The sequence below is a fragment of the Rana temporaria genome, chromosome 10 (genome assembly GCF_905171775.1).
Source record: "Rana temporaria chromosome 10, aRanTem1.1, whole genome shotgun sequence".
Classification (NCBI taxonomy): Eukaryota; Metazoa; Chordata; class Amphibia; order Anura; family Ranidae; genus Rana; species Rana temporaria.
The window spans coordinates 145091363-145104647 of NC_053498.1; the positions used below are offsets into that span (position 1 = coordinate 145091363).

Genomic DNA, 13285 nt, shown 5'->3' on the forward strand with positions numbered 1-13285 from the left:
AGCAAGTTGGCTTTTTTTAACCGATGGTTAAATAACCTATGGGGCCCCCACACGATCGGTTTTGACCGATGAAAACGGTCCATCAGACCGTTGTCCTCTGGTTAACCTATCGTGTGTACGAGGCCTTACTCTCCCAATAAGCCTAACACTAGCCCTCCCTTTAACCCTAATACTAACCCTCCCTATGACCCTAACACTAACTCTCCCAATAAGCCTAACACTAACCTTCCCTGTAACCAAAACACTAACCCTGCCTGTAACCAAAACACTAACCCTCCCTATAACCCTAATAGTAACTCTCCCAGTAACTCTAATGCCCCGTACACACGATCAGATTTTCCATCAGAAAACCCTTGGATGGTTTTTCCAATGGAATTCCACTCAAGCTTGGCTTGCATACACACGGTCACACAAAAGTTCTCTGAACTTTAGACCGCCAAGAATGCGGTGATGTACAACACTACGACGAGCCGAGAAAATGAAGTTAAATGCTTCCAAGCATGCGTCAAATTGTTTCCGAGCATGCATCGGAATTTTGCGCGTTAGAATTGCTACAAACCATCGGAATTTCCGATCAGAATTTTTCCCCGTCAGAAAAGTTGAGAACCTGCTCTCAATCTTTTGCTGGCAGAAATTCTGACAGCAAAAGTCAGATGAAGCATAAACACGGTCGGAATTTCCGACCAAAAGCTTGCATCGGATTTTTGCTGGCGAATATTTCGACCGTGTGTACGCGCCATTACACTATATCTCTCTGTAATTCCAACACTAGCTATCCCGGTATTCCTAATACTAACCCTCACATTAAACCTGTGTGCTGTAGCACCAACTCTTTCTTATGTAAAGGTAACCCATAGTGTGCAAGACTTGCATCTTATCAGCCACGACCCTCTGCACCAAAATCTAACATGCAGTAACTATGGAAAGAAATACCGGCACGAGAAAACATTGATTCCAAGATAACTCTTACAGGACCTTTAAGACAATATTGCACAGAACTTTCCAAATTCTAACATAATCCAGCCACCCCAAGGCGATCTCCTTTCCGCTCTCTACTCCTCCTTCTGCATATGTTTACCGTGTCTTAATAATGCTATGGATTTTTCTTCCTCTTTCAAACCTAATGATTGAGTTCGCTGGCAATTTAATTTATTCCAGATTATTATTTTTTTGTTACATTGTTCTACAAAGTAGTTTATCTACAAGCTGTGTGTCTCTCTGCATGCTGTTTTGCAGTCAGCATTAAAATTCAGCTCACTGTGTTGGCTTATTGTAGTGAAAGCCACTGAAGCGTTCCTTATACTAGACAAGGTACCCAACTTCAGCCGCATTGAATATTCCAGCGGAAGTGGTTATTAAACCATCAATATGGCCATTTGAGTTGAAGGGATCACTTTCAGTCTATGGGATTTCTTATGCAAGCAAATAGCCTCCTTGTATCCTTGTAGCTAATGAAGCTAAGAAAGAACTCCGAACAGAAAACATTTCTATAGGCTTATGAAAAGTCTATGTGGAGTTAAAGGAAGAAAAGACTAAATACTCATTCGTCCCACTGCCTATGCTGTTGAGAGCTAAAAAATTTGCAGAAGAATCTTCAACATATGACATTTCTGGTGTCATGTATCAAATTTTTGTGGTTCTGTGGTTTCGGTAATGGTGGGGGTGCCACAAGTAGGGCTGCATGATAAATCCATGTTCACTTAATCCATTCATGACTGGCTATAAATAGAAGACCCCTGAGATACTTTGGACACAGGATTGTCCAGGAAAGCCCCCTGAGATACTTTAGGCACGGGGCTCCTTGGAGCATCTGGGGACTCTGGAAGCTTCCATTGCATGCCCCATTAGGGTCAACTGGCCTGGTTTGACCAATATTGTCCAATTACGCTTCCATACTCCCACTACAGCCCTTACAACAATGGGTCCCACAGCACCCCACATTGACACAAGCCCGATACCCAATAGAGGTTAGGAGAAGGAAGAGTCCAGGATTGGAAGGCCTTTTTCAATGCTTTACTGAACAAGCATTGAAATCCATATACACATAATTAGTTGTCCTGGTCCAAGGTGACATTTGATAATTATGGAGAGAGAGTGTGTGTGTTGAGGAGTAGTCTGTACCTTTATAGGGGTTATCCTGAGTCCTGCATACCTGGACAGCAGATGAAAGTAATCCCAAAAATCCTTTACCTTTCTTCCTCTGCCTACCTCCCAAAGGAGGAGCTCTCACAGATGGAGCCTTACAGCCTACATCTTGCCATAGCCTGGTCCTCAGACACTTCCCATGATGATCCCTTGGTGGCACTTCACCAAAACTATTGCTTTAGCCCGTTACCCAAGGTGCCCCACTTCTGCCAAATATAGGGCTGGCAATAATGCTTCTAATCACTGGTATCTTACATACTGGGACCTCTAGACCTCTAGAAACTCCCAGGAGCCAATCGGGCATGGTCAGATTTAGGTCAGGTTTTATAGGAACATAAAATATAAGGTAATAATATGGCAGAAATGGCAGAAACCCCCAGGAGCCAATCAGGCCTGGACAGGCTCAGGTTATGGTTTTATAGGAATATAAGCTATAAGGTAATAATACGGCACAAAGGGTAGAAACTCCCAGAAGCCCATCAGACATGGTCAGGTTCAGGTCAGGTTTTATGAGAATATAAGCTAAAAGGCAATAATACGGCACAAAGGGTAGAAACTCTCAGGAGCCCATCAGACATGGTCAGGTTTAGGGTAAAGATGACAGAAATGAGGACAAGTCTGTAGTCACTAGGGGTTGGTACAGTTGACTCTTTGAAGAGTAGTTTCGGACATTCATGTATTATCAGTCCTCAACATTTATAACTGATGATGACATTGTATGTAGGTAGCGTTGAGAAAATCGATTACTCACACATGGGTTTCAGCTGGCCTATCAGCTCCTCCTTGGTCCACTTCGCCCACTCTTTCTTGTCTGTGTTGATGGAACAGAGAATGGGTCCACATGGCTTTCCGCAGTCCTCTATGGCCGGGACGTTCAAGTAATGCACCAATACGATGTCAGGATTCTAGGAAGGAAACGCAATGCAACATTATTTCAAGGTCATTCACATAAGATCTACAATGAAAGTGAAAAAAAATATGATAATATACTACAACAGCCTTTCTCAACCTTTTTACCCCAATGGAACCCCTAAAATAATGTTCAGGTCTCAGGGAACCAATTCAGTAGTGGTCAATGGGGAAAATGGGAGACCAATTCAATGGGAAAATGGGAGACCAATTCAATGGTGAACAATAGGAAAAATACCCATTGCATTGGTGGTCATTAGGAAGAAAGCCAACCTTACACAGCCCATAGATGACACAGATATGGTCCCGGCTGAATTTCCATCCATGTATGGCCAGCTTTACATTTGTGGTCAGTATGCCACTCTTATAGACAGCTAAGGCCTCGTACACACGATAGGTTAACCAGAGGACAACGGTCTGAAGGACCGTTGTCCTAGGTTAACCGATGAAGCTGACTGATGGTCCATCGTGCGTACACACCATCAGTTAAAAAAACTATCGTGTCAGAACACGGTGACGTAAACGTAAAGGTGACGGCTGAAAAAACGAAGTTCAATGCTTCCAAGCATGCGTCAACTTGATTCTGAGCATGCGTGGTTAAATTTTAAAGCAAGTTGACATTTTTTTATCCAAAGGTTAAATGGGCCTACACACGATCGGTTTGGACCGATGAAAGCGGTCCTTCAGACCGTTGTCCTCTGGTTAGCCTATTGTGTGTACGAGGCCTTAAAGGATGATTGATGTTGTGTAGCTGGCTCTGCTAGGTGGCACTGGACCCAGAACTATGCAGTCACCATCAACTGGGAGGTCAATCAGGCACAGCACAGGGAACCCATGGAGGAACACTTGGGTTCCACAGAACGCTGGTTGAGAATGGCTGTACTACAGAATATACACTTTAAATGCTTTGAAGGGTTTTCACAATCGGAAAAGCGCACCACCAAATTTGTACCAAAACCAGCACTCATCCCATCACAACCACGTACCAGAAGAAAAAAAACGGAACTGCACCATAGAACCACTTCTCAAGAGACGACAATACTTCACTATGACCAAGACAGAGCTCCCATTGGGTAGAAGGAGCCTTTACAATAGACCAAAAATGGTGGTTACAAAAGTTTGGACAAAACATATAATACTACCAAAGTATACCAGTATAGCTTTTATTCATTCAGGTTTCCAAAAGTAAAAAACAAAAACAAAATAAACTTTTGCTGTAACTGCTTAAAAAATTGTTAGCCGGAGATGGACTTGAATTTCCTTTTTGGTGCTTGCTTATAGCCATCTAAACCCAAGAACAAAGATATAATATTCTGCAGCTTACAAGTTCTTAGATATGGTGGCTGCATTTGTTTTCTTTTCTAGATATCCTTTAACCGCTTGCCGACCTCTGCGCGACTATTTACGGCACACTTGTACGTCCCCTTTAAATCGCAGCATTTTCGTGCTCGTAGCCTGGCTGCCCCCCCCCAGTTAGAATCACTCCCTAGGACACACTTAACCCCTTCATCGCCCACTGGTGGTTAACCCCTTCCCTGCCAGTGTAATTTACACAGTAATCAGTGCATTTTTATAGCACCGATCTCTGTATACATTTTTAACAATGATCCCAAAATAGCGTCAAAAGTGTCCGTTGTGTCCGCCATAATGTCGCAGTCACAATAATAATCACAGATCGCCGACATTACTAATAAAAAAATTAATTAAAAAAAATGCCATAAATGTATCCCCTATTTTATAGACGCTATAACAGTTGCGCAAACCAATCAATAAATGTTTATTGCGATTATTTTTAACCAAAAATATGTAGAAGAATACGTATCGGCCTAAACTGTGGAAAAAAATATGTTTTTTTATATATATATATTTTTTGGGGGATATTTATTATAGCAAAAAGTAAAAAATACTGCATTTTTTTTTCAAAATTGTCGCTCTATTTTTGTTTATAGAGCAAAAAATAAAAAACGCAGAGGTGATCAAATACCACCAAAAGAAAGCTCTATTTGTGGGGGAAAAAAAGGACGTACATTTTGTTTGGGTACAGCGTCGCACGACCGCGCAATTGTCAGTTAAAGCGACGCAGTGCCGAATTGAAAAAAAATGGCTTAAGTGGTTAACTTCTTACATTTAAAGCGGGGGTTCACCCTATCGACAGGAAAAAAAAAAAATTTTTTTCTTTTACCTTTAAATCAGGCACTGTAGCGCGAGCTACAGTATGCCTGTCCCGAATTTTTTCCCCCCATACTCACCTTGTAGTCGTCCATCGAAGATACCGGGGAATGGGCGTGCCTCTGGAGACGGAGGATGATTGACGGCCGGCTCTGGCGCGTCACGCTTCTCCGGAAATAGCCGAAATAGGCTTGGTCTTCACGACGCGTGCGCATAGCCTGTGCGCACGCGCCGTGAAGAGCCGAGACCTACTCCGGCTGTCTTCGGGGAGAGTGACGTGCCAGGGCCGGCCGTCAATCATCCTCCCTCTCCATAGGCACGCCCATTCCCCGCGGGAGCCGGAATCTACGATGGACGACTACGAGGTGAGTACGGGGTTAAAAAAATCGGGACAGGCATACTGTAGCTCGCGCTACAATGCCTGTCTCGATGGTAACATCATGGGATTGTGGGTGAACTACCGCTTTAAGGGTTATTTAATTCATATATATATATTATAAAAACAAACAAAATGTAAATTTATTATTAGTAAAATTGTGTATATATATATATATATATATATATATATATTTTTTTTTTTATTATAAAAACAAACAAAATATATATTTATTATTAGTAAAATTGTGTGTATATATATATATTATAAAAACAAACAAAATATATATTTATTATTAGTAAAATTGTATATATTATAAAAACAAACAAAATATATATTTATTATTAATAAAATTGTATATATATTTTTTATAAAAAGAAACAAAATATATATTTATTAGTAAAATTGTATATATATATATATATATTATAAAAACAAACAAAATATATATTTATTATTAGTAAAATTGTATATATATATATATATATATATATATATATGTATATACACACATTGTATATATAATGAGATTATTATTATACAAGATTTATACAGCGCCGAGAGTTTGCGCAGCGCTTTACAGCATTAATGAGACACTGGATACTTTGAACGGTTCTCAATGACTTGCACCCACTCACACAGCGCTGTGCGGAAGAGATCCAAGATTCAGAGCATGGAATAGAAAACACCACCTCATCATTTCCCAAATGACTTCTCGCCAAATTCTTCGCTGAAATTATAGATAATTATTACTTTGCGTTAACCCCTGACTACCCACTTATCTTAATTCCTCCGCACCCACTTTTTTAACGAAAATAGCGATCCACCATAATTATTTCCCACTGACACGGGGCTTCATTAGCGCAAACACCGCCGCGAATGTTTACTGTCGCTGAATTAAATCCGTTTAATAGGCTGGCACAATAATCGTTTATACTCGTTGGTTGCCACGGCGATGGCGGAGGGGGGAGCTTTAATAATAAACGGCAGAGCGCGCGGTTTCTGAAGCAACGGCGAATTATTCAGTGCGACAGCCTGCTGCTGTTTGAAATATTATATGACAGATCAATATAGGAATCAGTAGATTGTAATAAATAAAAACAAAACAGATTTTTTTTTTTTAGGTATGGGGTGGGGGGCGGGGAGGACAGTATAATGAGATCTCCATATTTTAAAGGAAACCTGCCAATGATGAAATAAAGACGCTTAGCTTGGTGACTGTCATGTTGGTCTTTTGCCTTTAACCACTTAAGCCCCGGACCTTTAGGCAGCTAAATGCCCAGGTCAGGTTTTGCGATTCGGCACTGCGTCGCTTTAACAGACAATTGCGCGGTCGTGCGACGTGGCTCCCAAACAAAATTGGCGTCCTTTTTTCCCCACAAATAGAGCTTTCTTTTGGTGGTATTTGATCACCTCTGCGGTTTTTATTTTTTGCGCTATAAACAAAAATAGAGCAACAATTTTGAAAAAAATGCAATATTTTTTACTTTTTGCTATAATAAATATCCCCCAAAAACATATATAACATTTATTTTTTCCTCAGTTTAGGGCGATACGTATTCTTCTACCTATTTTTGGTAAAAAAAATCGCAATAAGCGTTTATCGATTGGTTTGCGCAAAATTTATAGCGTTTACAAAATATTTTTTTTACTACTACGCGGCGATCAGTGATTTTTTTCGTGACTGCGACATTATGGCGGACACTTCGGACAATTTTGACACATTTTTGGGACCATTGTCATTTTCACAGCAAAAAATGCATTTAAATTGCATTCTTTATTGTGAAAATGACAGTTGCAGTTTGGGAGTTAACCACAGGGGGCGCTGTAGGAGTTAGTGTTCACCTAGTGTGTGTTTACAACAGTAGGGGGGTGTGGCTGTAGGTCTGATGTCATCGATTGTGTCTCCCCTATAAAGGGGATGACACGATCGATGCAGCTGCCACAGTGAAGCACCGGGAAGCCGTGTTTACATACGGTTCTCCCCGTTCTTCAGCTCCGGGGGGCGATCGCGACGGAGCGGCTATAAACGAATAGTCGTCGCTCACAAAGCTGGAGAAGCTATAAGAAGATAGCAAAGCGTTTTCAGATGTCAATATCCTCTGTTCGGAATGTAATTAAGAAATGGCAGTCATCAGGAACAGTGGAAGTTAAAGCAAGATCTGGAAGACCAAGAAAAATATCAGACAGAACAGCTCGCAGGATTGTGAGAAAAGCAATTCAAAACCCACGTTTGATGGCACGATCCCTCCAGAAAGATCTGGCGGACACTGGAGTTGTGGTACACTATTCCACTATAAAGAGATACAAATATTGTCTTCATGGAAGAGTCATCAGAAGAAAACCTCTTCTACGTCCTCACCACAAAAATCAGCGTTTGAACTTTGCAAATGAACATATAGACAAGCCTGATGCATTTTGGAAACAAGTTCTGTGGACCGATGAGGTCAAAATAGAACTTTTTGGCTGGAATGAGCAAAGGTACGTTTGGAGAAGAAAGGGCACAGAATTTAATGAAAAGAACCTCTGTCCAACTGTGAAGCATGGGGGTGGATCAATCATGCTTTGGGGTTGTATTGCAGCCAGTGGCACAGGGAACATTTCACGAGTAGAAGGAAAAATGGATTCAATACAATTTCAGCAAATTTTGGATGGTAACTTGATGCCATCTGTGAAAAAGCTGAAGTTAAAGAGAGGATGGCTTCTACAAATGGATAATGATCCTAAACACCTCAAAATCCACGGGGGATTACATCAAGAGGCGTAAACGGAAGGTTTTGCCATGGCCTTCACAATCTCCTGACCTCAACATAATTGAAAATCTATGGATAGACCTTAAAAGAGCAGTGCGTGACAGACAGCCCAGAAATCTCAAAGAACTGGAAGACTTTTGTAAGGAAGAATGGGCAAAGATCCCTCAAACAAGAATTGAAAGACTCTTGGCTGGCTACAAAAAGCGTTTACAAGCTGTGATACTTGCCAAAGGGGGCAGTACAAGATACTCTGCAGGGTGCCCAAACTTTTGCAGACGCCATTTTTTTGTTTTCTGTAATTTTGAAAGTGTAAATAATGGAAATAAAATCTAAGGGCCAGATTCATAAAGAAGATACGGTGGCGTATCTACTGATACACCGTCGTATCTTCGAATCCGGCCGGTCGTATCTATGCTCCTGATTCATAGAATCAGGTTACGCATAGATCTCCCTAAGATCCGACAGGTGTAACTGTGTTACACCGTCGGTTCTTAGGCTGCAATTCTAGGCCGGCCGCTAGGTGGCGATTCCATTCACGAACGTCCGCTTTGCCCGTCACTGTAAATTTACGTAGTTTCCGTAGAGATACGCGTCGTAAAGATAAAGCTGGGCCCTAGGTGGTCTAGCCAATGTTAAGTATGGCCGTCGTTCCCGCGTCGAAATTTGAAATTTCACGTCGTTTGCATAAGTCGTCCGTGAATGGCGCTGGACGCCATTTACGTTAATGTCGAAACCAATGACGTCCTTGCGACATCATTTAGCGCAATGCACGTCGGGAAATTTTAGGGACGGCGCATGCGCAGTACGTTCGGCGTGGAAACGCTCCTAATTTAAATGGTCCCCGCCCCATTTGAATTAGGCGGGCTTGCGCCGGACGGCTTTACGCTACGCGGCCGCAAGTTTACAGGCAAGTGCTTTGTGAATCAAGCACTTGCGCTGAAAACTTGCGGCGGTGTAACGTAAAGGACATAAGTTACGCCGCCGCGATTCTACGTGAATCTGGCCCTAACTTTTTTTTACATATTATAAGAATGTCTAATCTGTAACTTGATGCCTTTTGGAGATTTTTCCATCTTTCCTTGGCTTCGTTATGCACATTAATACACATTTTTACCTGGGTTGCCCAAACTTTTGATCCCCACTGTATATATCAAGTGAAACAGCACATCACTGGCTTAGCAGGGAAGAAGCGCGCTTAAAGACTTAAGACAGGAGCCCTCTATAAACTGCTATTAACCATTATTTGTGTTACAGACCCAAAGAAAAGCGCTTCCACTATTACCCGTCAATCCGAGAAAACGACATTTCTGCAAATGGCTGCTATTTGAAGGCCTGGATGGTACATTACCACAAGAAATGTGTTCCATAATCAGTTAAGGCATTTTGATTCATTGTTATTTCCTAAGGCAGCACACAGTCACGCCGCTGCTTCTCCCCTCGAAGGTTCCAGCGCTCTCCGTATAAATGGCAAGTAGATTGGAAACTTTTAAGAGCGCTGTTATCTCCCAGCGGCTGAACCGGCGAATTAAACAATGGCGGATTTATGGCACCAAATAAATATATAAATACCGAGCCCCACGATGATGGTCTGCATTGCTCAACAACTTTTAAAAATGTTCTAAATTTTAAGGTGTCAGCTCACCTGATCTGGGATATCTGTGTGATGGATGGATTGCCAGGTTCAATCATTTACTGCCTCCGTTACTTTGGCCTAGGTCCTAGGTTTGGCCTTTGGCTGCCACCATTGTAAAATCTGGCCCACCTGTCTGTAAGGTATGTTATAGCAGAGTTTCTCAACTTTTTTCATTCGTGGCAACCTTTAACAGTATGCAGAATCTCGAGGCACCCCAGTCAAAAATCGAAATGCTACTTATCAATGTGATCCTGAGCCAGGGACGATTCATAAACATCACTTCGCATTGAGGTTCCCTCTTCACATTGAGGTTCCCTCTTCACATTGAGGTTCCCACTTCACGTCAGAGGTTCTCCGTCACTCCAAAGGCCCCTGTCACATCCAAGGTTCCCCTATCACACCAAAGGTCCTCTTCACATTGAGGTTCCTTCTTCACGCCAGAGGCCCCTCTATCGCCCCAAAGGCCACCATCACATTGAGGTCCCCTCTTCACGTCAGAGGTTCCACCATCACTCAAAAGGCCCCCATCACATCAAAGGCTCCCCCAACACACCAAAGGTCCTCTTTACATTAAGGTCACCTCTTCATGTCAGAGGTTTCTCTGTCGCTCCAAAGGCCCCCATCACATCAGAGGTTCCTCCATCACACCAAAGGTCCTCTTTACATTGAGGTTACCTCTTTACTTCAGAGGTTCTTCTATCACCTCAAAAGGCCCCTATCACACCCTAGGTTCCCCTATCACACCAAAGGTCCTCTTCACATTGAGGTTCCTTCTTCACATCAGAGGTCCCTCTATCGCCACAAAGGCCACCATCACATTGAGATCCCCTTTTCACTTCAGAGGTTCCTCCTTCTCTTAAAAGGCCCCCATCACATCAGAGGTTCCCCCCAACACACCAAAGGTCCTCTTCACATTGAGGTTACCTCTTTACATCAGAGGTCCCCCAATCACTCCAAAGGCCCTCCATCACACCAAAGGACCTCTTCAAATTGAGGTCACCTCTTAACGTCAGAGGTTCCTCTATCGCTCCACAGGCTCTCATCTCATCAGAGGTTCCCCTATAACTCCAAATGTTCCTCTTCACATTGAGGTCACCTCTTCATATTAGAGGCCCCCTCATCACACCAAAGGTCCCCTTCACATTCAGGTCACCTATGCATGTCAGAGGGCCCCACCATCACTCCATAAACCCCCTTCACATCAGAGTTCCCTCTTCATGTCAGAGGTCCCCCCATCACACCAAAAGGTCCCCCCATCATGTCAGCTGTCCCCCCTATCATGTCAGGGGCAACCCCCGTCATTTCAGAGGCTCCCCTATACATGACAGCCCCCATAACATCATAGTCTCATCACCAGAGGGTCCCCCATTACACAGTTCCTCCTATCAGAGTTCTACATTTTGGCTCCAACAGCGCAGCAGAGGGAAGGAGGTAGAGCAAGTCTGTAAGAGGTGGACTTCTCCTAAATGCTGTGGGCAGTCTTGCATCCCACCTGCCTTGGCATCAATGTCATACGTCAGAGAAATTTTCCCCAAGTAGGTCAGCTGAGAATATTATATATATAGGTATATATCCTGCAGTAGCTAGTTTATATATATTCCACTTGTAATACTGCAGTCGATCAAACACTTCCCTCTAAAATTCTGCTACTGGGTCACAATTAATCTTCATTAAGCGATCAACCCTTTACCAATCCACCGTTCTATTCCAATATTTGATTTGCAGCTATTTTCACAGCTCACATTTGCTGGCTATAGAAATATACAGACCTATTTCTTGAATAGCGAGTAATTTTAGAAATAAGTATTTTTATGTTATTATTATATCTGAATGAAAAGGAGACATTGCCTTTAAAATCACGGAAACAGCAATTGGAAATACTGCAGAATTTAATACAGAATCGGAAATGTTTGGTTGCTGGGCTGATGGGTCAATAGAGGTGGGTCATATCTGCTAGGGTCACCCCCCTCCCCTGGTGTTAAGATCCACCCTGGCTTGGTAAGTCCCTCCCCTGCAGGGCAAAACCAAAGTTTGGTGGTCATAGAAAACTTGATGCCTTGGCTCATGAGAAATTTCAAGGGTTTAGTCAGAGATGACTCATGGGAACCTTTTGCATTGTATAAATAAAATGTGTGTGGGCCATAATGGCAGGGCTGCAGAGGGGACTAAAGTTCCTAATAGTTTTAGTGCCATCTGGAGTGCAACTGTGTTACAACATACTGCAGCGCATCTGTTTGAGCATACGTTTAAACAAACGCCGGCGTAGATTCAGAGTTAGGTCGGCTTATCTACTGATAAGCCGGCCTAACTCTTTGTGAATCTACCTATTGGTATTTAACTCTCATCATACAGCAAGACTTTTCTTTCTAAAACAAAATTTACGAAATCCAGTAGGCTTCATTTTGAAGCAGCTCATGTTCCTTTCCCTGAAATTATATTCATTGTGCAGAGCTTTCTACATAAAGAGGACCTGTCATGGCTCATGCTATTACATGTTCAAAGCTGGGACAGGGGAGGGAACAGAGGTTGGGTCAAAGGCGGGACAAAGGAGGTCCAAAAAAGTATCCTGTATGTATGGCGTTCTGGTGTGAATGGGTCCTAAAAAGCGTAAAGCTCCAACTATGGTCCTTAGAGTGATCAGGGTGGTCTGAGTTCTTCAGCTGGCAGAACTTTGGTAGTTAACTCCCATCAGGCAGGAAGACTTTTCTTTGTGAAACAAAATTTCCGAAATCCAGTAGGCTTCATTTTGAAGCAGCTCATGTTCCTTCTTCTGAAATCATATTCATTGTCCCTTAAGCAAGGCAGAGCAATTTAATATACACACAGATGACAATCTTTATTAATTGCTTTACCTTCTGCGCCGTCCAGCCATTGATCCTTAATAATTAGTCGCTTTAAGATTGTCCATTTCCTCGTTAAAAATAATTGCTCAGGTGGACTGCCTCTTGATCAAAGCTCTTGGTGGTACGTAAAAAAGCCTGGAACCTTTAAAAGGAGTGCGGTGCGCTAAGGCTGTCGGCCCCATTTGCTATTATTAAATCGCTATAGGACAGTCACGTCGGTGGAAAACGCAAAAGCAAATGGTGGTAATTATACGGTCGCACATCTCGCAGATCAAAGCTCCTTGCAGGGAAGATCAATTTATTTGATCAGCTTGTGGGCACCCGCTGGGTAGCGAGGCTGCGGCACACAGGCCCTGCGAAAGATAGGCGAGGAGAGTTGAGGAATTACTGTGCAGGATACGGAGAGGGATGAAGAGCGCCAGGCGGTGCTGCGATTTGGAACGATAAACGTCACAAC

General features: G+C 42.7%; 1 protein-coding gene across 8 annotated transcripts in view; it reads right to left on the bottom strand.

Moving 5' to 3' along the window:
- CAMTA1 (calmodulin binding transcription activator 1) overlaps positions 1 to 13285 on the bottom strand; it is a 1702014-nt gene that overhangs the window by 315406 nt on the left and 1373323 nt on the right. For all 8 annotated transcript variants that reach the window (XM_040326489.1, XM_040326487.1, XM_040326491.1 and 5 more), the window contains exon 6: positions 2897 to 3050. In XM_040326489.1, coding sequence (XP_040182423.1) covers positions 2897 to 3050 — 154 coding nt within the window. The remainder of the gene's footprint in view (positions 1 to 2896; positions 3051 to 13285) is intronic.